The sequence below is a fragment of the Mus caroli genome, unplaced genomic scaffold, assembly GCF_978045245.1.
Source record: "Mus caroli unplaced genomic scaffold, Mus_caroli_1 scaffold_16, whole genome shotgun sequence".
NCBI classification, from domain to species: domain Eukaryota; kingdom Metazoa; phylum Chordata; class Mammalia; order Rodentia; family Muridae; genus Mus; species Mus caroli.
The window spans coordinates 96449237-96471008 of NW_028227271.1; the positions used below are offsets into that span (position 1 = coordinate 96449237).

The 21772-nt window shown below is 42.0% G+C and overlaps 1 protein-coding gene across 1 annotated transcript in view; it reads right to left on the minus strand.

The window, feature by feature from the left end:
• Nup155 (nucleoporin 155) overlaps positions 1 to 21772 on the minus strand; it is a 48457-nt gene that overhangs the window by 18971 nt on the left and 7714 nt on the right. The window contains exons 6-20 of the mRNA XM_021182947.3: positions 21560 to 21726; positions 20682 to 20787; positions 19150 to 19223; positions 17455 to 17546; positions 16267 to 16364; positions 15668 to 15820; positions 13816 to 13916; positions 10098 to 10268; positions 8501 to 8611; positions 7728 to 7822; positions 5170 to 5258; positions 4616 to 4678; positions 3427 to 3574; positions 2633 to 2699; positions 1301 to 1416 (exon numbers count right to left, since the gene is read on the minus strand). Coding sequence (XP_021038606.1) covers positions 1301 to 1416; positions 2633 to 2699; positions 3427 to 3574; positions 4616 to 4678; positions 5170 to 5258; positions 7728 to 7822; positions 8501 to 8611; positions 10098 to 10268; positions 13816 to 13916; positions 15668 to 15820; positions 16267 to 16364; positions 17455 to 17546; positions 19150 to 19223; positions 20682 to 20787; positions 21560 to 21726 — 1651 coding nt within the window. The remainder of the gene's footprint in view (positions 1 to 1300; positions 1417 to 2632; positions 2700 to 3426; positions 3575 to 4615; positions 4679 to 5169; positions 5259 to 7727; positions 7823 to 8500; positions 8612 to 10097; positions 10269 to 13815; positions 13917 to 15667; positions 15821 to 16266; positions 16365 to 17454; positions 17547 to 19149; positions 19224 to 20681; positions 20788 to 21559; positions 21727 to 21772) is intronic.

The window sequence follows — 21772 nt, forward strand, 5'->3', positions numbered from 1 at the left end:
TCAAACACTAAGAACCTGAGCCCTTCACGGCAGCCTTTTGAAGTATTTCAGTAATATCTGAAGACAAACTTGTCAATACCTTGGCACAATTTACTGTCAGGTTGTCATTCTGACTTCACAACCATCAAACTGTTATGAATACTACGCCAGCGCTGGGTCTGCTTAATTAACTCAAGAGTTTATTCATAGGATTGTGAGACCATATCACAAGAGATGGTCAGAGTGAAAGGGAGAAAAACGTGTGGGGATTTATAAGAAGACTGAATAGATGTTTTAAAATACCACGCTTGAGCAGGTAAGGCAGCTCAGTAACCTAGGTAACAGTGCTTGTGGCTGAGTCTGATGACCAGAGCTGGACTCCAGAACCCACATGGTGGAAGAAAGAACCAGTGCAGGCAGCTTACACGCTGACCTCCATACAGACGCCAGAGCACACACGCCTCCCACCCACACAACCCCAAAGAAATGCAATTTTGAAAAAATAGAAAAAAACTTTAATGTTATAGGTTCTTTCCTAACATTTTAAGGAGAAATAAATCTATGGACAAATCTATGGACAAAAACATAATATTGCATATCTTTACTTAGGTAAAATAACAGGCAGATTCACTGTGGTAGAAAATCCACCGGGGTACAGGAACCGGTAGAGAGTCAATGGAGAGGGACTGAGATAAGCTCAGAGGTCCCTTCTGGCACAAGGAGACTACTCCAGGTTTAGCTAAAGTGATGATGACGACCTTGTGAAGCACTACATCTCCAGGAAAGGACTGCTTACAAGGGCAGCTCCTGGACTGGGTGTGGTGGCACAAGCTTTTACTCCTCAGCACTCAGGAGACGGAAGCAGAAAATCTGTGATGTTGAGGCTAGCCTGGTCTACTCAGGACAGCCAAGGCTACATATCGAGATACTACCTTAAAAAAATTACAACTAGGGACTGAAGAGATGGCTCAGCAGTTATGAACACTGGCTGCTCTTCCAGAAGACCTCAGTTCAATTCCCAGCAACCACACGGCAGGTCATGCCTGTCTGTAACTCCGGTTTCAGCGTTTGTGACACCCTTCAATAGATACACATGCAGGCTAAACACCAATGAACATTAAAAAGGCTGTATGGTATAGCTCTAAAGTTCTAACAGAATACAATGGATAGAAAAACTGAAGAGCTAGGCCTGCAGTTCAGTGGTAGAGGACCTGCCCACAACGTGTGAGGTCCTGGGTTTCATTGCAGTACCTTGAGGAATAAGAAAACCATCCTTCATACACTGATCAAAAGTAAGTAAGTAAGTAGATGTGGTTCTCACTTTGGATTTCCAAGGGGTCCACCCGAAAACTGGGAGTTTCTGTCTAGAAACTCCTGCAAGCCCTTCAGCTCCTGCAGCACTGACTCCAGCAGCTGGACAGGCACACTGCTCTCAATCTGTAAGGTTGGAAATGACAGTTTGCAAACATTTCTTAAAAACACAGAAAAAGTACTCCTTCGTGTCAGCAGTAAATACATACAATTTTAGTTTTGAGCTATGCTATCTTTATCATTAATATATAAAGTTCTTTTTTCATATCCATTCAATATCCAGTTAGTCAAAATAAAGAACACTGAAAGTTACCCGTGTCCTTCCTTCCCGACCTCCTGCTCTTTTATGATTAATATAAAATTAGTATACAGTAGAACACAAATACCAACTGAACACCTAACTCCCCTAGTTCCAATGCTCATCACTCAGATAGTTCAGCATGGTTAACACCCACGTCCTCACGTCCTCACTGCCAACTCATCAATCAGCTCAAGGGAACTTTTCTTTACTGCTATCACTGTAGATTAATACTATGTCAGATAAAATGCATCTTATTAGAAATGTGAACTCTCAGAGAGCATCAAACTTTGGGTTTGGCTGTGTGTATGCATCAGTGCATGTCAGGGCACGTGCATGTCAATGCATATGCACGTCAGTGTGTGTTGTGTATGTGTGTGTGTGAATGCATATGCACATCAGTGTGTGTGTGTGTGTGTGTGTGTGAATCAGTGTGTGTAAAATCCCAGTACTTGGAGGGTTTGGAAGATAGGTCACAGGATCAAAGGTAGCTCAAAATACATAGCAAGACCATCTTGTGGAAAACAAAAACCCAACAAAAAGATAGACAGAAAAACAGAATAGCAAAGAAAACAAAGAACAGTAAGGGAAAGAAAAACAAAACAAAACAAAACCCTGAGAGCTTAAGCAAGCCACTTGATCTGTAAAGACAAAGCAGCTCTGGGATGTTTCTTTAAAGCAATGTGAAGTGCATGTGAGCTCAAAATGATTCTGCTGAGATTATGAGAGTATCACACTTCTGTAAAAGCCAGGTACAAATGAGAGCAGATGAGGCAGTTAGGTTAGCTGGCTCTCTGACCTCACAGCAAGCTTCAGAAGGAGCCAGGATATCCTTTTTATTTTGCACTGAAGCACTAGGCGATGAAATGTTAAATGTTACTCAGTTAAATGACTGGGATAAGACCGAAACTAGAGAAGGACAGTTTACTGGCTGAGAACACAATACATGTTCATAAAGCAATTAAGACACGAGAAACACTGCCTCCTGAATAACACCACCAGCTGGTTACATACAAACAAGGAGGTAACATGATACACACTTACTGCAGTGATCTCCCTGTTGGAACTCTTGAATACTCTTTCAACAACTAAGCTTGCATCCCAAATATTTCTGGAACAAAAATGTTTTGATTATTGCACTGCAAATGAACACGTTTTATGACATGCAGTTACTTGTCTGTAGGAACATGAAGGCTTTATTTAGTTTTTTTCAAACACAGTAAGAACTTAATTTAACATTTTTAAGTTTCTCAGACAATGAGGCTAGAGAGATGGTTCAGCAAGACACCTGTAGAAGCTCAGTGACTAAATGGCACCCTAGAACTCACATCAAAGTGGAAGTGAAGAACTGATTTCACAAGTGTCCTCCCAGAGACAGAACCACCATCCAAAGAGCATAGATGGGCTGGGCTTAGCCCCCACCCGACATATGTAGCACATGGTTTTCATGTCCGTCCCTGAAGAACTGGAACAGGGGTTGTCCCTAAATCTGTTGCCTGCCTGTGGACCCCATTCCCTTAATTGAGCTAACCTGTCTGGCCTCAGTAGAAGTCTTGCAGTGACGATGTATCAGGGTGGGGTGGTACACTGAGGGCTTTCCCCTTCTCACAGGAGAAGGGAAGGAGGGAATAAGGGGAGGGACTGAGTGAGAGGGGGATCAGGAGTGGGGAGGGCTTTGAGAGGAATGTAAAGAGAATAAATTAAAAAACAAAACCAACCAAACACAAAAAAATACAAGTAAAATTCAGTAAGTAATGCCCCAAATATAGATTTAGAAATACTTCACTACTGCAAACAGGACAAAGTAAATAGTATTAGGTAGTTTACAAGGTACTTACCCTATGATTCGAGAAAAGTAAATGCAAATACCATTGTGTTTTCCTGAGTACACAATCTCTGGTCCAGTCAAACCACCCATGCTTGCAGCCTGCATGGCTGGGCTTCCAACAGCACACATTGGGGTTGACATGGTAGGCGGCTGAGCACCTGTGCAGACATCAGAAAAAGTCCTTACATGTGTATCCTAGGCTCATCTCTAAGGCCAAGAAGAGAGCTCCAACCTCCTACTGCTACTTTGCTAAGTAGACACAGTTATTAGACTGCCTGGTATATTCACGTCTTCATACACAGGGTCCAGTGCAGCTCTCGGCCTCACTAGACAAGCTTCTTTGTGCTAGAGATGGTGGCTAACAAAGAAGAGGTTGAAATGTAGAGAATGTGTATCTATAGAGACTTTAGTCACAAATGGCCTATCTATAAAACAGCCTAACCCCAACCCACCACCAGAAGGCACAGAGACTATTATGGAAAAGGGCGTGAAAAGCCTACAAAGAACCAGAGGTCAGAAAGCCCCAGGGGAGAGAGAGAGCACAAGACAGGGCTGCTGCACTCTCAACCTCAGTCAATATTCCAGCATGAAGAGAGAAGGGCTCACAAGCCTCTGCCTCTAGCTGAGGCCCTATTAACAGTTGATGGCTTCTGGGATCTAAGGGTAATTATGGCCTTTGCGTGCTCCAGTGGAAGGTGAACAGTACAAATCAGACTGAATAGGCTATTAGACAAACAAACAAACAAACAAACAAGACACAAGTTGAGAAGGGCTGGGAGTTTGGGACAGTGGTTCTGGAAGGAATTGTGGGTAAATATGATCAAACACATTGTATAAATGTATGGAATTCTCAAATTAATAAAAATAGTTAAAAAAGAAATTGCAAGTGTTTAGAAATTTTAATAGCCCACTTGGTATATCCTGACACAAAAGGAAAATATGTAAAGACAATGAATAGATAGCCATTTGGTTTTGTTAAGAAGCATAGACATGGATGGGTTTTCTCAGCTGTTTTACATTGACTGTGAGGTTCAAACTCTTCACGGTGTGTGAAGCATTTTACCACCTGAATTATTTCCTCAACCTCTGTTTTGTTTTGTTTTTTTTAAAAAAGGGGATCACGCAAATTAGTCCTTTCAACATTAAATATTAGGAATAATAGTAACGTTAGTTTTTCAAAATGAAGAGAAAAAAGGTACCATGGGATGGTGTCCCCAAGGAGGATGGATTTGGATAGGGACTCCCACTAGGGACAGGAGAACCTGCAAAAGAAAAAACCAGAGACATGTAAAATACCTTCACAATGCTTTGAATGTGATCAAGATTACTATATAAGAAGCTACATATCAGTGTGACCAAGGAATGACAGACGCTACCTACTCGAGTCAAACACCAGGCACACATATTTTCACCTATTCATCTCCTTCTTTTCTTTTTTAAAATCTCTTTTCCCTTTGACTACTAGATGAAGTCTCTAGATAATATTGGTTACATATTATTTTGCTTCTTAGTATGCATTAAAGATTCCATACTGTCAGGGGTGGATGACAGTTCAGAGGGGGATCTCTGAGTTCAAAAACAACCTGGTGTATATAGCAAGTTCCAGGCCAACCAAGGCTGCATAGGAAAACTTTATTTCAAACCAAACAAAACCAAACAACACCCCCCCAAACCCCCAAAGAGTCAAGAGTCACTCTCTAGAGGCTAACACTAGTAACACAGAAGTCCTAATAAAAAATCATTTCGTACTCACTAGAATACATAGGAGAGCCAAGGATGGGACCAACGTTGCTTGGAGTAGGAAGAGTAGCTGGAAATCTCATCTGTGCCTCACCACCATACCTGTTTGTGTGACAAGAGTATGGGTTCAATTGAACTGTCAATCTTGTAAGCCTGGGACAATCCCTGTTCTTGCTTAGCTTCCATGCACTTGGTAGAAGCTTTAATGCACGGTGCTCATAGTGAAGTAAATATGCATCTAGCATAATCCTTCAAATGTTGATGATCTCAATTGCTACCAGGAATTAGAAGGAACGCTACTAAGTGTAGCTGGTTTTGTGGGTTCCACCCTTTTTCCACCCCTTCAATTCCATGGAATTGAAGCAAGGAAAGGGATGAGAACTCTGAATCTAATTTGTTCTTCCTGTTTCTTCTAGGAGCATAAGTACTAACAATGTGATCAACCCCCTCAACAACCAACAACCCACCCCACCGCTCAAGGCCCTGGCATTTAATACCCCCTGAAAAGTTCCCAAATCCCAAACGTTGCACAATCGAAGAAACTAGCTACTGTTGGTAAGACCACACCTCAGAGCATGAGGCAAAAGTCAGCTGCTTCGGACAGTCTGAAGCAGCATCATATCCCACACTTGGGATTAAAATGAAAATACATTTTTCAGGCGAGGTGGTGCACGCCTTTAATCCCAGCACTCGGGAGGCAGAGGCAGGCGGATTTCTGAGTTCGAGGCCAGCCTGGTCTACAAAGTGAGTTCCAGGACAGCCAGGGCTACACAGAGGAACCCTGTCTCGAAAAAACCAAAAAAAAGAAAAAAAAAAGGAAACCAAACTTCCAAAATTGCTACTAATGTCTAAAAAAAAAAAAAAGACATGTAATGAATAGTTTACTTAAGAAATGACAGTCTTTCTAATAGAATTAGTCAAATTTTAAAAACAGTGTTAAACATTTGTTTATCTTTATATGTATGGTGTGTCTTGCCTGAATGTATGTCTGTGCAATTGCACTCAGAGGCCACAGGAGGCTGTCAGATCCCTTGGAAGCAGAGTGACAGCTGTCAGCTGCAATGTGAACCTGGGTCCTCTAAAAGGGCGGCCAGTGTCTTTAACTCCTCAGCTATCTCTCCAGCATCCCTCCACCCCCCAACTTAAAGATTACACAGTACAAGCATTCTTCAAACTTCTGGCTAAATATACTATAGAAAGAAAGTCTCTGAAGGCTAGGGCATAGGTTAATGGCAGAATGCTTGACTAGTCAACCCTGGTTTAATTCCCAATACAGAAACAAAACAAAACAAAACAAAACAAAAAACTAGAATTAAAAAAAAAAAACAAAAAACCAGAATTAAAAAAACTATCTCTGACCCCAAGTTTCCTTCCTGTGTGTGACTCAGTCCCTCAGCACCACTGATGCCCATGCTCTGGAAGCGGCTGTTGGAGGCAGTAAGGAAGGAGGACTGACGATGGTAAAAAGTGTAAAACAAGAGGACAAAGAAGGAAAGGCACCCAGAGAGCAGTGATGCGCGCACCATGCTCCTCAGCCTGTTCCACGGGCATTGCTATCTTTCTATTTCTAGATTAGATTCTCCCAATGAAGGTTAAAAATTTGCCTATTTCCCCCATTTGGCAAAGCCTTAAACTATCACACTGGTATCATCTAAAAAGTGGCCCAAGTGTCTCTGTGGTGCAATTAGTTAGCATGTTCAGCTGTTAATGGAGAGGTTAGTGGTTCAAGCCCACCCAGGGATGTCACGTGGCTTTGGGCTGGAGAGGTGGCTCAGTGGTTAAGAGCACTGACTGCTCTTCCAGAGGTCCTGAGTTCAATTCCCAGCAAGCACATGGTGGCCCACAACCATCTTTGATGAGGATCTGATGCCCTCTTCTGGTGTGTCTGAAGACAGTGACAGTGTACTTACATACATGAAAGAAATAAGTCTTTAAAAGTGGCCTGGAAGTGGTGTCTCTCTAATCCCAGCACTCAGCCAATACAGGCTGAACTGAATGGTGAATCCCTGTCTCTAAACAAACACAACCAACCACCAACACCAACAGAAAGCACCAGGCTGCAGAGAGACTTCAGCAGTTAAGAACACAGGGCAGACTTGCAGAGGACTTGGGTTCTATACTCAGCACCCACACGGGAGCTCACAACTGCCTAAAACTGGAGTCACGGCATCCACTGCACTCTTCTGGTTCCCAATGGTACTGCATGCATGAGCTGCATAGACACATGCAGGGAAAACATTTATACACACAAAATAATTTTTTTAGTGGCCCTGAGGTTAAGTTTAGCATGTGTAAGACCCTAGCTTTAATTTCTAGTACCAATAAACCAACCAACTAACAAACAAAAAAAGCAGGGCTTTTATATATAAATATTTCACAATACTTTAAAAGTATTTGATGAACACTTTTGAACTAAGGATGTAGCTCATTGGTAGAGTGCTTACTATTTACATAGCATGAGGGAAAACAAAAACAAAAACAAGTCTACGTTCAACTCTCAGAATGCCCCCCCACCCCCACTAAAAGGTGGCCCAGTACATAAACACACACTCTCTCTCCACCCTGACATACCTAAAGAATGCTCGTGTTGCCCAAGCAGACACTTCTCTGTCACAGGCAGCAGTGGAACAAGCAAGAATAAGGCAAGTTGCACAAGCTTGGTCTTCCTGAAAGGGGGCAGAAGTCAGTACATTAAAGACAAATCCAGTGCTTACAGCAAGTGCTCAATAAATACTTACTGATGGAATGAATTCAACCGACATGAAGAAAGCAAACAGCCCAGAAGTAAAGTTTAACTCAGGCATCAGTATTAAAGATACTTTCTCTTTAGTAAGATTCTGATCAGCTGTCATTCTATTTTATTCTTGTATCTTTCTATATTTTCTATATTATTGTATATTTCTATCTTTCTATCTTTTAGAAATTATCAGTAAGAACCAACATTTATTGAGGACCTATTATGTGCTAGGCACTATTTTAATAATCCAGAGTCGCCAGGCAGCGGTGGCGCACGTCTGTAATCCCAGCACTCGGGAGGCAGAGGCAGAGGCAGGTGAATTTCTGAGTTCCAGGCCAGCCTGGTCTACAAAGTGAGTTCCAGGACAGCCAGGGCTACACAGAGAAACCCTGTCTCAACCCCCCACACCCCCAAAAAAGAATGTGTCAAAATCAGAGAATAAATGCGGAAGAGTCTTGTAACATTCCTATTTTCATAATCAATACATATGTGCTGATTCGAGTACAAAAGAACAGATAATCTGTGTATTAGTGTTTTACTTCTAGTTTACAAACTATTTTAATATTATACAGCTTCTTTAATTAAAATAAATGCAGTACATAGTTACCTGATGTAATTTGAAGAATCTCTCAATCTCTTCTCCATCCCCTCCCACGTTACTAACAAGCAGATGTCTCAGCTGATCTACAGGTCTAAGCTTGTGAAACATAAGACTACCCTAAAAAATAAAAAAGGAGAGATCACCTGAGAAAGCAATAACCAAGCCTGACTGGTAAAGGGTGGGAACGTAGGTAAGGATAGAGCCCTAGCCTGGCATGCACAGCCCATAAGTTCTCTCCTCGCTAACACACACAAAACCCCTGGCTGGTAAAAACCAACTGACTAACAACAACAAGTTAGTAACAAGCAACTCCAAGAACACAAAATGAGGTGGACAAGACCGTCTAATGTCAACAGTCAACCTACACTCAACTTCCATGTCTGCAGACACTAACCTCGCCCTCCTCACGCTGCCCCTCACTGGTCATATTATCACATGTGTGTCTATTTGTACAGAAATAAAGCCAGATCCTTAGTCACACAGTATACCAGGATACACTCCACACAGATGCAAGGTTTAGAGGGCAAAGTTCAATTATGACTAAAATACAAAAACTTAATATCTACGATACAAAAATCTTAACAAACCTTGACATGGTAAATGACAACTCCAAAGAAATGGTGATACAGTAATCTACCCTTACCCCCATGGCACAGATCAAAGTGCCACCTCCACCTTCAGATGCTCAAAACTGCATTTCCACATCCTATAAACAACAGTACCAGGACAAAAGACGGCGTAACAACCAAGACTGCCACTAGGTGACTAGGAAGAAGCACCACACACCACATGAGGCTATCAGAGGGGCCAGGCAGCAGTGAAGGCACTCTGCACTCAGAGACTCTTACAGTTTAGGGCACACAAATTTCTCCCTTCATTTTCAGACTACATTTGATGGGGAAAGGGAAGAAACTAAAACTCTGGAAAGCAAAACCGTAGAGAAGGAAGCATCAATACACAGAACAGGACTGACAGTATACGGCAGTCAATATAAACACTGGAAAAGGTAGCTAACCTCACTCTTCCGGGATAGTAAAATATATTAGGGAAGGTTATGATGAGACATATTCCTAGAAAAGACTAGCGAATATACACAGAAAGTTGGCAGCATCTATCTAAAATATAGACGCACAGATGCTTGGTATAAGCAGAATCAGCACCATAGCATTAGGGATGCACAGGAAATAAGGAAAAAAATTACTGCCAAATGCAAAATAGAAGCATAGGTAGAAAAATCTACAAAGACTATTTTTTGAAATTTAAAGATGCAGGACACTGTATAGAATGTTAGCATTTACTTAGAAATATTTACATTCTATTCTCTTAATGTATCTGTAAATCTATAGATATTGATAAACACAGATATCTGGATGGGAGACTTTATCTTATATACTTTCTATGACAATTCATTACTGTTAAAAAAATGAAGAGTAGACATTTAGAAAGCTCTTAAAAATAATTCCATGAAGTGACACCTGAGAGTATTTGACAAAAACATTAAGTAACCAGACCAGGGGAATGGCTCAGCAGCACAATGAAAAAAACCGGCTTTATCATATTTACTATAGCTTCTTTTCACTATGGCAAGCAGATATGCACATACCTGTGCTGAGAGGAGAACGAATTTCTTTGGAGGCAACATGTGCTGTTGTACAACAACTGGCGAATCAGTTATTGGAATATGATCTTTATTTAAAGGTGTAATTATTTTATCTACTTTTAATTCATCTATTGCAGAGAGAGCCCAGGAATGACCATCAACACGGGTTGTCATCTATAAAAAAGAAATATACTGTTTTCATATTTTGTTGAAGTCACATATTCCAAAGCTTTTAGAAAACAAAAAATCAAAACACAAAAATAAAACAACCAAACTTCCCTAGTTCCAACACATGAATTACTCAGTATATAGTTAGTTTTTTACCCTTTGGTTTTTTGAGACAGGGTTTCTCTGTGTAGCCCTGGCTGTCCTTGATCTTGCCTTGTAGATCAGGCTGGCCTCAAACTCAGAGATCTGCCTGCCAGCCCACCCACCCAGCGCTGGGATTAAAGGCGTGCGCCACCACTGCCTGGGAGATTACTCATTTTCATTTTATGTGCATTGGTATTTTGCCTGCACGAGGCTGTGTGAGTGTCGGATCTCCTGGAACTGGATTAACAGAAAGATGAGAGCAGCCAGGCATGGTGGCACACGCCTGTAATCCCAACACTCGGGAGGCAGAGGCAGGCAGATTTCTGAGTTTGAGGCCAGCCTGGTCTACAGAGTGAGTTCCAGGACAGCCAGGAGGATACAGAGAAACCCTGTCTCAAAAAACAAAACAAAACAAAAAACAACAAAAAAAAGAAAGATGAGAGCTGCCATATGTGTGCTGGGAATTAAACCCAGGTCCTTTGGGAGAGGGGAAACTGGGCCTTGCCTTTCTGCCCTCTGTCCTGTGGAGAAGAACCCTACACCAGAAGTTCTGGGGGTTAAAATGCCCCAGCTAACTGAATGCTTTTGTCTTCTGATAAACTGCTTGCTTGCTTATAAAACCCCTGCCAGCCAGGATGTAGTTTTTCGGTTCTTTGCCTGTGCTCCCTGTAAAATGCTTTCTGTGAGAAGCGTTTCTCTCCACACAACTGATGGCTGGTTCAAATCAGGTCCTTAATTTGGAATTTGGTTGTACTGAGTGCTCTTTAGGTCTCTACCTGGCAAGTCCTGATTCTCACAACCACCTTCTGGGTTACTACTGTAACCAGTGTCTTCACTTCTACCAAGTAACAAACTCTTCAGCTAGGTGTGATGGTGAAGCTTCTGATTCCAGAATTCACAAGACTGACACAGGAGGATTACCATGAACTCCAGGCCAACCTGGGCTAAAAAATCTAGTTCTAAGCCAATTATAGAGAGCCAACAAACAAACAAGCAAATAAAAAAATCCAAACAAATAAAGACCCAAGACCCCCCCCCCCCAAAAGCAGAGAGAACAGAACACATGAAAGGAGATGGCAGGTTTAGCTGGACCTGGTTAGCACTTCTGAAAGCTTCAGAGGGTGACTAAGACAGAGTAAGCAGAGGACACTAGAGGGAAAAAAAGGGGCTCACCATAGACCAAGAACTGATCTTAGGACAGCATGGCTGGGTTCACAGTAGTGCCGCCCCAAGAGTTATTTTAATGTATTAAAACTAACTCTTGCCAGGTGCGATGGCGTACATCTTTAATCCCAGTGCGTGGGAGGCAGAGGTAGGTGGAACTCTGTGTGTTCAAGGGCAGCCTGGCCTACAAAACAAGTCCAGGACAGCCAGGGCTCTCTTTCACAGAGAAACTGTATACCACCACCGCCACACACACAAACATATACACATTTTTAGAACCAAGCATGCTATGCCTATAATCCCAGCGCTTGAGATGCAGAGGCCGCTGGGTCTCTGTGAGTTCAAGGTTAGTCTAGTCTAGACATCTAGGGCTATATAATGAGAACTGCCAAAAAGAAAGATTTCTGATTGATCAGTAATTACTATAATCACCTCTGGTCAGACAGAGTTAAAATTAAGAATTACCAAGGTGCCGGGCGTGGTAGCGCATGCCTTTAATCTCAGCACTTGGGAGGCAGAGGCAGGTGGATCTCTGAGTTCGAGGCCAGCCTGGTCTACAGTGAGTTCCAGGACAGCCAAGGCTACCCAGAGAAACCCCGTCTCGAAAAACCAAAAAAAAAAAAGAATTACCAAGACATATTTCTTTACTCTAAGATTGCTTTCTTTTCCTGAGTGAGGTAACCCAATCATAAAACAACTCACATGATATGTACTCACTGATAAGTGGATATTAGCCCAGAAACTTAGAATACCCAAGATACAAGATACAAGATAAAATTTGCAAAACACATAAAACTCAAGAAGAATGAAGACCCAAGTGTGGTCATTTTGCCCCTTCTTAGAATTGGGAACAAAACACCCATGGAAGGAGTTACAGAGACAAAGTTTGGAGCTGAGACAAAAGGATGGTCCAACTAGAGACTGCCACACCCAGGGATCCATCCCATAATCAGCCTCCAAACCTGACACCATTGCATACACCAGCAAAATTTTGCTGAAAGGACCCTGGTATAGCTGTCTCTTGTGAGGCTATGCCGGTGCCTGGCAAACACAGAAGTGGATGGAGCACAAGGCCCCCAATGGAGGAGCTAGAAAAAGCACCCAAGGAGCTGAAGGGGTCTGCAACCCTATATGTGGAACAACAATATGAACTAACCAGTACCCCCAGAGCTCGTGTCTCTAGCTGCATATGTAGCAGAAGATGGCCTAGTCGGCCATCACTGAGAAGAGAGGCCCCTTGGTCTTGCAAACTTTATATGCCCCAGTACAGGGGAACACCAGGGCCAAGAAGTGGCAGTGAGTGGATAGGGGAGTGGGGAGGGGAGGGTATGGGGGACTTTTGGAATAGCATTTGAAATGTAAATGAAGAAAATACCTAATTAAAAAAAAGAAAAAGAGCTAAAAAAAAGAGAGATATAACTTGTTTTAAATAACAAAAAACAAACAAACAAACAAAAAAGATTGCTTTCTTTGGGGCTGGAGAGATGGCTGAGTTAAGAACACTTGCAAAAAACAAAACAAAACAAAAAAACAACAAAAAAAACAAACCACTTGCTATTGCTGGGGAGGACCGGGTTTTGATTCCCAGCATTTATATGTGTTGGTGCAGTTCCAGTTGCAGAGAGCCCTTCCCTCTCTGCTAACCTCAGTGGGCACTAGGCATGCACACAGTACGCATGCATGCCTACACACACACACACACACACACACACACACACACACATACATGCAGGAAAAGTACGAGTCCACATTAAATCTAAAAACCTAAAAAAAATTTTGTTTTTTGTGCACCAGTGCTCAGGTTTGTGTCTGTTAGGTGTATGCACACATTAGTGTGTAGGTATGCAAGGAAGCAAGAAGAGGGCATCAGACCTCTTACAGCTAAAGCTGCAGATGTTTGTAAGCCACCTGATGAGAACGCTGGGATCAGAATTCCAGTCTTCCTGATTGAGCATCAAGTGCCTCAAGCTAGGGGCCATGTCACGAGAGCCACTCTAAGAGTTCTAACCATATATTACTATGGAAGAAGCCATAACGGGGAAGACAGAGTTACCAGCCATTACATTTCTCACTTACAATGCTTATACTTGGAGTATGGATGCTTCTACAGAGTTGAATGGCTGACTAACATGCACAGAATCTGGGTCTGATCCCCAACACCTCACACGACTTGTACTAAAAGTCTCAAGGCTACTGACCTGAGTTTCCATCATTGGCTTTTACTAAAAGTCTCAAGGCTACTGACCTGAGTTTCCATCATTGGCTTTTGGAAAGGAAATGTATCATGGTTGACACACCATAAAATGTCATTATCTTCATTTTCTGAGGCTGTCATCAGTAAAATTCCTAAAAGTTAAACAAACAGAATACTCTTACATGATGTTAAATAATCTGCATTCCCAATAGCCTCAATAATTATCAGCAACATTTACAATCTATACAATGGCAGAAACAATGTAATGGGGAAAGAAAAGGACATTGTTTTTAAATAAACGGTGCATGGAAAAAATCAGCTATCTTTCTAAAACTAAAAATAAACTGAACATGTATTTTTAGAGTGTCTGGGTTAAAATATATTTTGTAATTGATTGGCTTATCAATTTCATTAACTTATAAATGCTTACTCAGTATAATTGTTTTTAAAAGTCAGTAACTTTTCCGTTGGCGAAATAGTCTATGTACCAGTGAATTTAAATGCATCGTGAATAAAATAGACATAGATGCCATTGTATGCTCTTGTCACAGAGGCAGATGACCTGAGTTTGACCCCAGACCCTGCTCAGGGGAGGGAGGAGTGAACTCCTTGACGCTGTCCCGGAGACCAGCATAAAATACACTTTTCATAGTAAAGGGAAAAACCCTACTAAATCTAACAGTAAAGCGATAAAGCACACAGAGGATACACAGATGAAATGACAATCAACCAGTGTCAAAGATATCAGCACATCACTTCTTTGGATGAGGGACCTTTATCTAGAATATACAACAAATTCTCAACTCAATTAAGAGAAATAAAGAGAAATAAAGGCTTGGAAATGGTTGGTTTTGTCTTGCAAAGGAGAAAGGTAACTGGCTAGTTAGTACCTGGAAAGCCATCCACCATCTTTAGCCATCAGATAAAAAACAACTTTTCTTCTACTAAGATGGGACTAAACCAGAAACAAGCATTGGCAAGAATGTAGCCAAAGTGGGTATGCCTTCTACAATGGGCAAAAACATTAGCTGTCCTAGTTACTTAGAAAGACAGCTGAGAGTCTATCACAGGTAAAGCAAAGTGACGACATGATCCAACAATTTGAATCCCACAGAAAGGAACTTATAAAAGCTTGAACACAAAGTTCTTATAAAAGCTTGAACACAAACGTTTACAGGAACAGGGTAATTCACAGTACACAGTAGAAATGATGGGAACGTACGGTTTCCACAAATCAACATTATTCACCAAGAGAAAGGGAGCACAAAGCATGTTAGCTGTAGCCTGTGGTCCCTGCACCTGGGAGTGAGAGCCCAACAAGCAAAGGCGCCAGCTGTCAAGCCTGATAACCTGACTTGATTCCTGGAACCCACCCCAGAGGTCCTCTCGCTTCCACAAACAACTATCCCACCTCTACACACATGGTAATCTTTTTAAACTGGTGACACAGTGCTAATACCCATCATGCCATCATCAATCTTTAAAACATCGTGTTTAGTGCAACTCAGTGCCAATCATGTATGGACAAATTATTAAGAAAGGGACGCTAAAGTTTCCCAGGGCTAGAACAATTGTTAGTGGAAACAGCCTTTTTCTGGGTAAGGCAAATATTTTCAAGTTGGACAGTGGTGATCCCTGTACAAGTCTGAATAAACTAACACCCACTGATTTTTATACTTTAGAAGGTTACATTTGAGTAATGCTCTTGCAGGGAACCTGTGTTTAATTCCCAGCTCCCATGTCATGTGACAGCTCAAAGCCATCTGTAAACACTACAGTTCCAGATCTGGTACATCCTTCTGACCACCAACAGCAGCAGACACGCTCATGGGGTGAAGATATACATAAGCAAGGCACTCAGAGACATTCAAAACCTTAAACCTTACAGCATCTCAGGGCTTACCTTTACTGTAAAGTGCTTTGTGCACTTTTGAAGGCTTTTCGACTGTTGATGATGCTGAGAATCCAGGAGGTAACCGGACGTGGACCAGTGTCAGTGTATTTGGCCGAGCTAAGGGCTGTCTAAACGGACAAGTGCTGAAATACAGCCTTACACCTGATGAGGAGGTAAACATACACATTAGGGAGGACAAGAAGTAGTACATGTGTGCTGAGGAAATCACACACACACACACACAGACTTCTGCAAAAGCACACACCAATTTCCTCACTGGCCTAAATGATAGAATAGCCAATTAAACCAATTTCTAGAAAATGTCCAGACTTGAGCAGTGACTCGGTATATTTCTGTAGCAAGAACTTGTGACAAGTCAAGTGAACCCGTGTCTCAGTTAAGGTTCTGTCACTAAACATAAGCCACATCTCTTTACTGGTCTGGCTATGTCTCACAGTTACTAGAAGAGAAAACAGTTACCCCCCACTAAAAAAGAATTCTCAACATCCTTTTAGTAACTAATGAGAGAGTGAAACATTTCTAACCATAAATCTCCAACCCGAGGATCATGGAAACCGGTAGAACAGCAGATGGAGAAGCAGGCATACCTGCGTGAGTGACAGCCAGTAACTGACAGTCCAGGGATTCAGAGTTCTCAATCACAGCTATCTGAACAATTGGCTTGAAGACGGAACGATCAATAGTCCTTTAAGAAACAAAAACTGAAGTTTATTCCTAATTTATAAAAAGTCAAGTCTGAGGCAGGTGTAGTGTTCATGCCTTTACTCCTAGCACATAGAGCCAGAGGCAGGTGGATCTCTGAGTTTGAGGCCAGCCTGATTTATGTAGTGAGTTCCAGGATGGCCAAATAGATAGGCATCATCTCAATAAATAATAAGATTAATCCCTTAGGAAGCAACATAGTGGCAGCAGGCAGTAGCACATCCACAGTAGATGCATGGTTTTAAGACTAGCCCTCTTTACAAACCACTAAAAGACCATCAGCAAACATGAGACCTCCAGGGAGGAGAATGCCTGCAGATCACTAAGGACTTTAGGAAGTTGCACCAATCAGCTCAGCATCCAACACACAATTCCTCAGACTCCACATTGGGTCCTAGCTCTGTAAGAGGCCAAAGGAATCCATTATATCCTTTAGTTTCAGTTTTATCATGAATATATGAGGATATTACAGTTATGAAATTCTAACTGTACCGTAGGATTGCTGTAAGGGGAGAGTAGGGGGCCCGTATTATAACGTCTACAATATTTGCTGCAAAGAACCTGAGCTTAGCGCTTCAATGAAAAAGGCTCGAGGTCTAGCTAAGTGGTAAAATGCTGCCTAGTATGAGGGAGACCTCATACCTTTGAAAAAGTCCAAGAGGGTAAAACACAACAAATTTTCACTCAGTAAGAAACCTTATGTTTTCAACCAACATGAGAAGTCTGAAGCGACAAGATTTCAATAATCTAAAGCCGGGCGTGATGGCGCATGCCTTTAATCCCAGCACTCGGGAGGCAGAGGCAGGCGGATTTCTGAGTTCAAGGCCAGCCTGGTCTACAAATTGAGTTCCAGGACAGCCAGGGCTACACAGACAAACCCTGTCTCGGAAAAAAGAAAAAAAAAAAAAGATTTCAATAATCTATTAGAGATATTTGAAGGAGTAATTTAATCTTAGTATAGTATATAAATACATATTATATGTTATACAATGAACATATAACATATTATAGGTACTATACACAAACAGTATAAATGTTTGCAAATGAATTGCTGACAGTAAAGCACACATTACCTAGCAATGTTTCCAGCAGCAGAGACAATGGCATTCTGTGAAACTGAAGCGACTCTGCTCATCCCCTGTCCATCATGGCCCAAGTCATAAACCTGGGGATAAAGGATCTCCTTAGACACAATCACACAGCACACGTAGTATATTGGATTATAGAAGGATTCTCCTTAGACACAATTACACAGCACACGCAGTGCATTGGATTATAGAAGGATTCTCCTTAGACACAGTCACACAGCACACGCAGTACACTGGATTATAGAAGGATTCTCCTTAGACACAATTACACAGCACATGCAGTATATTGGATTATAGAAGGATTCTCCCTTAGACACAATTACACAGCATACGCAGTATACTGGATTATAGAAGGATTCTCCTTAGACACAATTACACAGCACACGCAGTACATTGGATTATAGAAGGATTCTCCTTAGACACAATTACACAGCACATGCAGTATATTGGATTATAGAAGGATTCTCCTTAGACACAATTACACAGCACACGCAGTATATTGGATTATAGAAGGATTCTCCTTAGACACAATTACACAGCACATGCAGTATATTGGATTATAGAAGGATTCTCCTTAGACACAATTACACAGCACACGCAGTATATTGGATTATAGAAGGATTCTCCTTAGACACAATCACACAGCACACACAGTATATTGGATTATAGAAGGATTCTCCTTAGACACAATTACACAGCACACGCAGTACATTGGATTATAGAAGGATTCTCCCTTAGACACAATTGCAAAGCATACTGTATTCAGTATACTGAAGTTCGAGTGCTCTCTTTCAGATTAGTTAATTTGGCATTTGCTGAACATTAAGATGTTTGAAATCTCACTAAGACAAACAAACAACAAGAAATGGCCTAAGAAATGGTTTGAGGTGTTTACTTGCAAAAGCACACAGATGAAGGCAGGCGTGGTGACACACAGGAGCAATGCCAGAATTGGGAGGCAGAAGCAGAAGAGTTCAAGGTCACCCTTGGCTACAGAACAAGCTCAAGACCAGTCTGAGTGACATGAAAACTTGTCTCAAACAACAACAAAGTTCACAGTTCACAGGAAGTTTGAATACTTAAGTCTTCCTTATAACACAGGGGTGTAAGCAGATTCACTGGCTACAGGCACTGGCCACTACTAGCCTCACACCTTAACTCCCATCTCTGAATCTCACAGCAGAGAGAGACCCGACTCTAAGTTATCTTCTCCCTCCACACATGGGCTGTGTCACAGAGGTGTGCATACACACATTTGTCCGCACAAAAACAAATAATATTTCTTTCAAAGTTAGAAACTAATGGGAGGGGCTAGAGAGATGGCTCAGTGGTTAAGAGCAGTGACTGCTCTTCTGAAGGTCCTGAATTCAAATTCCAGCAACCACATGGTGGCTCACAACCATCCATAATGAGATCTGGAGCCCTCTTCTGTTGTGTCTAAAGACAGCTATAGTGTACTTACATATAATAATAAATAAAATCTTTAAAAAAAAAAAAAGAAAGAAAGAAAATAATGGGAGTTGGGGGGAGCACCCTCATAGAAACAGGGGGAGGGGGTTTGTGGAGTAGAAACCAGGAAGGAAGATAACATTTGATAAGTAAATAAATAACCAATAAAAAATAGAAAACAAAACAGGAATGCTTTCCTAATCTTAAATCCTAGCAAACATGCATATTTACCTGTATCACTCCTTTCTCCGATCGTGTATACAAAATATTTCTGGAATTGTCGATTTCAATTTGAACAATCGGATCTAAAAGAAACAAGAGAGAAGACCACAACCGTGAGGACTCTCAACGGAACACAGGGCAAACGAACTCACAGCAAACGAACTGCTGCACTCGGGTCGGCATGCGGGCTCCCTGCTCGCCTGCGTGCCCTGAGGACTCTCAACGGAACACAGGGCAAATGAACTCACAGCAAAGGAACTGCTGCACTCGGGTCCGCATGCGGGCTCCCTGCTCGCCTGCCTGCTCTGAGGACTCTCAACGGAACACAGGGCAAATGAACTCACAGCAAAGGAACTGCTGCACTCGGGTCTGCATGCGGGCTCCCTGCTCGCCTGCCTGCTCTGAGGACTCTCAACGGAACACAGGGCAAATGAACTCACAGCAAAGGAACTGCTGCACTCGGGTCTGCATGCGGGCTCCCTGCTCGCCTGCCTGCTCTGAGGACTCTCAACGGAACACAGGGCAAACGAACTCACAGCAAAGGAACTGCTGCACTCGGGTCTGCATGCGGGCTCCCTGCTCGCCTGCCTGCCTGCCTGCCTGTTATACTCAACAGCGTATACAGTAGCTGCAATAACCACCAACCAGGAGCATGAGGTTACACAAGCTGGGCGTCATAAACAACTCACACTGTCAGGCACAGTACTGCATGCTGCTCTCCAGTCCCCCTAGCATGCAGCAGGAGAAGCACAAGGATTGCTTAGAGTCTGAGAAATACATTAGAGTTACAAAGCCAGACAGGGCTAGAACAAAACTCTGTCTGAAAACAAAAGCAACTTATTCTGTCTTCTAAGTGAATTTTTAACTCTTTAAAATTTGGTTTTGGAGACAGAGTCTCAAACTTGCCATGCAGCCCAGGCTAGTCTTGAATGTACAAAACTATCATGTCAAGAACTGAAATTAGAGGTGTGTGCCACTAGGCCCAGTTTAGGCTACTCCTTAGTTCATTTACTCTATTCTCGAAACACTTCTAACTTTTCAATAAGAACAAAGAGTGACGTCTGGGGAGAAGGACGCTGTGATATGGAGCACTTTCTAGCCAGGCTGTGGTGACCCACACCTTAATCCTACAAATGTATGTTTCTATAAACACTAAAACTGAAGGATAAAAAGCTTAGCAGGGAATTTGTCCTTGACCCTTTATCACATATGCAAAGTAGTCTCTTTTACTTTTGTATGCATGAAGACAGAAAGACACACATACAGACAGACAGACACACACACACTTTTTGGTTAAAGTAGGAAAGCTGTTTTGAACATATGATCCAGGAACAACCAACGTTTTTAGGAGACAACTTGAGAATAAAATCCATGTTTTTTCCTATTTATAATGCCTCTAGTCTTTAAGCGAGTTCATAGACATCTAACAAATGCAATTTAATCTGACAAGCTTCTAACTAAGGATGAAAAGTTCTGAAGAAAACGTTAGCTCTCGAAGCATGAAAATCTTGTTTTCCTTGTCAAATGTGTTTGCTACTCACCATCTTCTGAGAACGTGAACTGCAGCAAGGAAGGCACCAGGAAGGAGAGCGAGCTCTTGGAGTGATTTATCTTCCTACATCTTTGACTGAACCAGCCTGCTTCTGCCTTGGAAGAAAAACAACACAACACTTGAAATGCCACAGAACACAACTGTATTCAGGCCTATTAAAGCCTGCCAGCCTCCATGTTTCCGCAGTGACGGTGAACACGCTGAAACATACTTTTCAAAATGACCTACAGAGTTTTCTTTTATAATTAAAACTACTAAATACAACAAATGACTTTCAACACACATAATTCAATGAGAAGCCAATTGTGAAGATAACGGTAACCTAAGTAAGGACATACATTTACGAAGAGTACTGTTTGCTTGTCCATCCACAACACGTGTACACAGGTGTAAATGCACATATACCAATGAGGAATCCTTTACAGGCATCCACCACCAGTCGGCTGACATGTGACAGAGCTGACGATGCAGCTCAGAGACACGGTACGTGTCGAACAGTTGAAACGTCCTGAGCTGAGCTCCAGGACACTGAGATTTATGTTTCAATATTCTCCCTAATAATATATGCTATGCAATTAGAAAATTCAAAGAAAAGCTTTGTTTTTTCTTTGAGACTGGGCAAAAGACAAAACCAAAAAAAAAAAAAAAACCAAAAAAACCCAAAACAGTCTGTAAATGTTAAGGCTTACTTGGTGCCGGGCGGTGGTGGCGCACGCCTTTAATCCCAGCACTTGGGAGGCAGAGGCAGGCGGATTTCTGAGTTCGAGGCCAGCCTGGTCTACAAAGTGAGTTCCAGGACAGCCAGGGCTATACAGAGAAACCCTGTCTCGAAAAACCAAAAAAAAAAAAAAAAAAAAAAAGGCTTACTTGGTATGCTACTTCGTACAAACAGCCATCCTTTCCAGCCAGAAAGATTCTGCCATTATCCGTGGAAGTGATTGTTAAAAGGTAAGTGTTGTCCGTGGGAAGAGAATATAAGGGATCTGGAAGCAGCTGCATGCCGCCACACATACTGTCATTGAGAATGCCAGAACCTGTATGTTTGCAACAGGAAAAACCAGTTTCTTAGCTTTTTGAAAG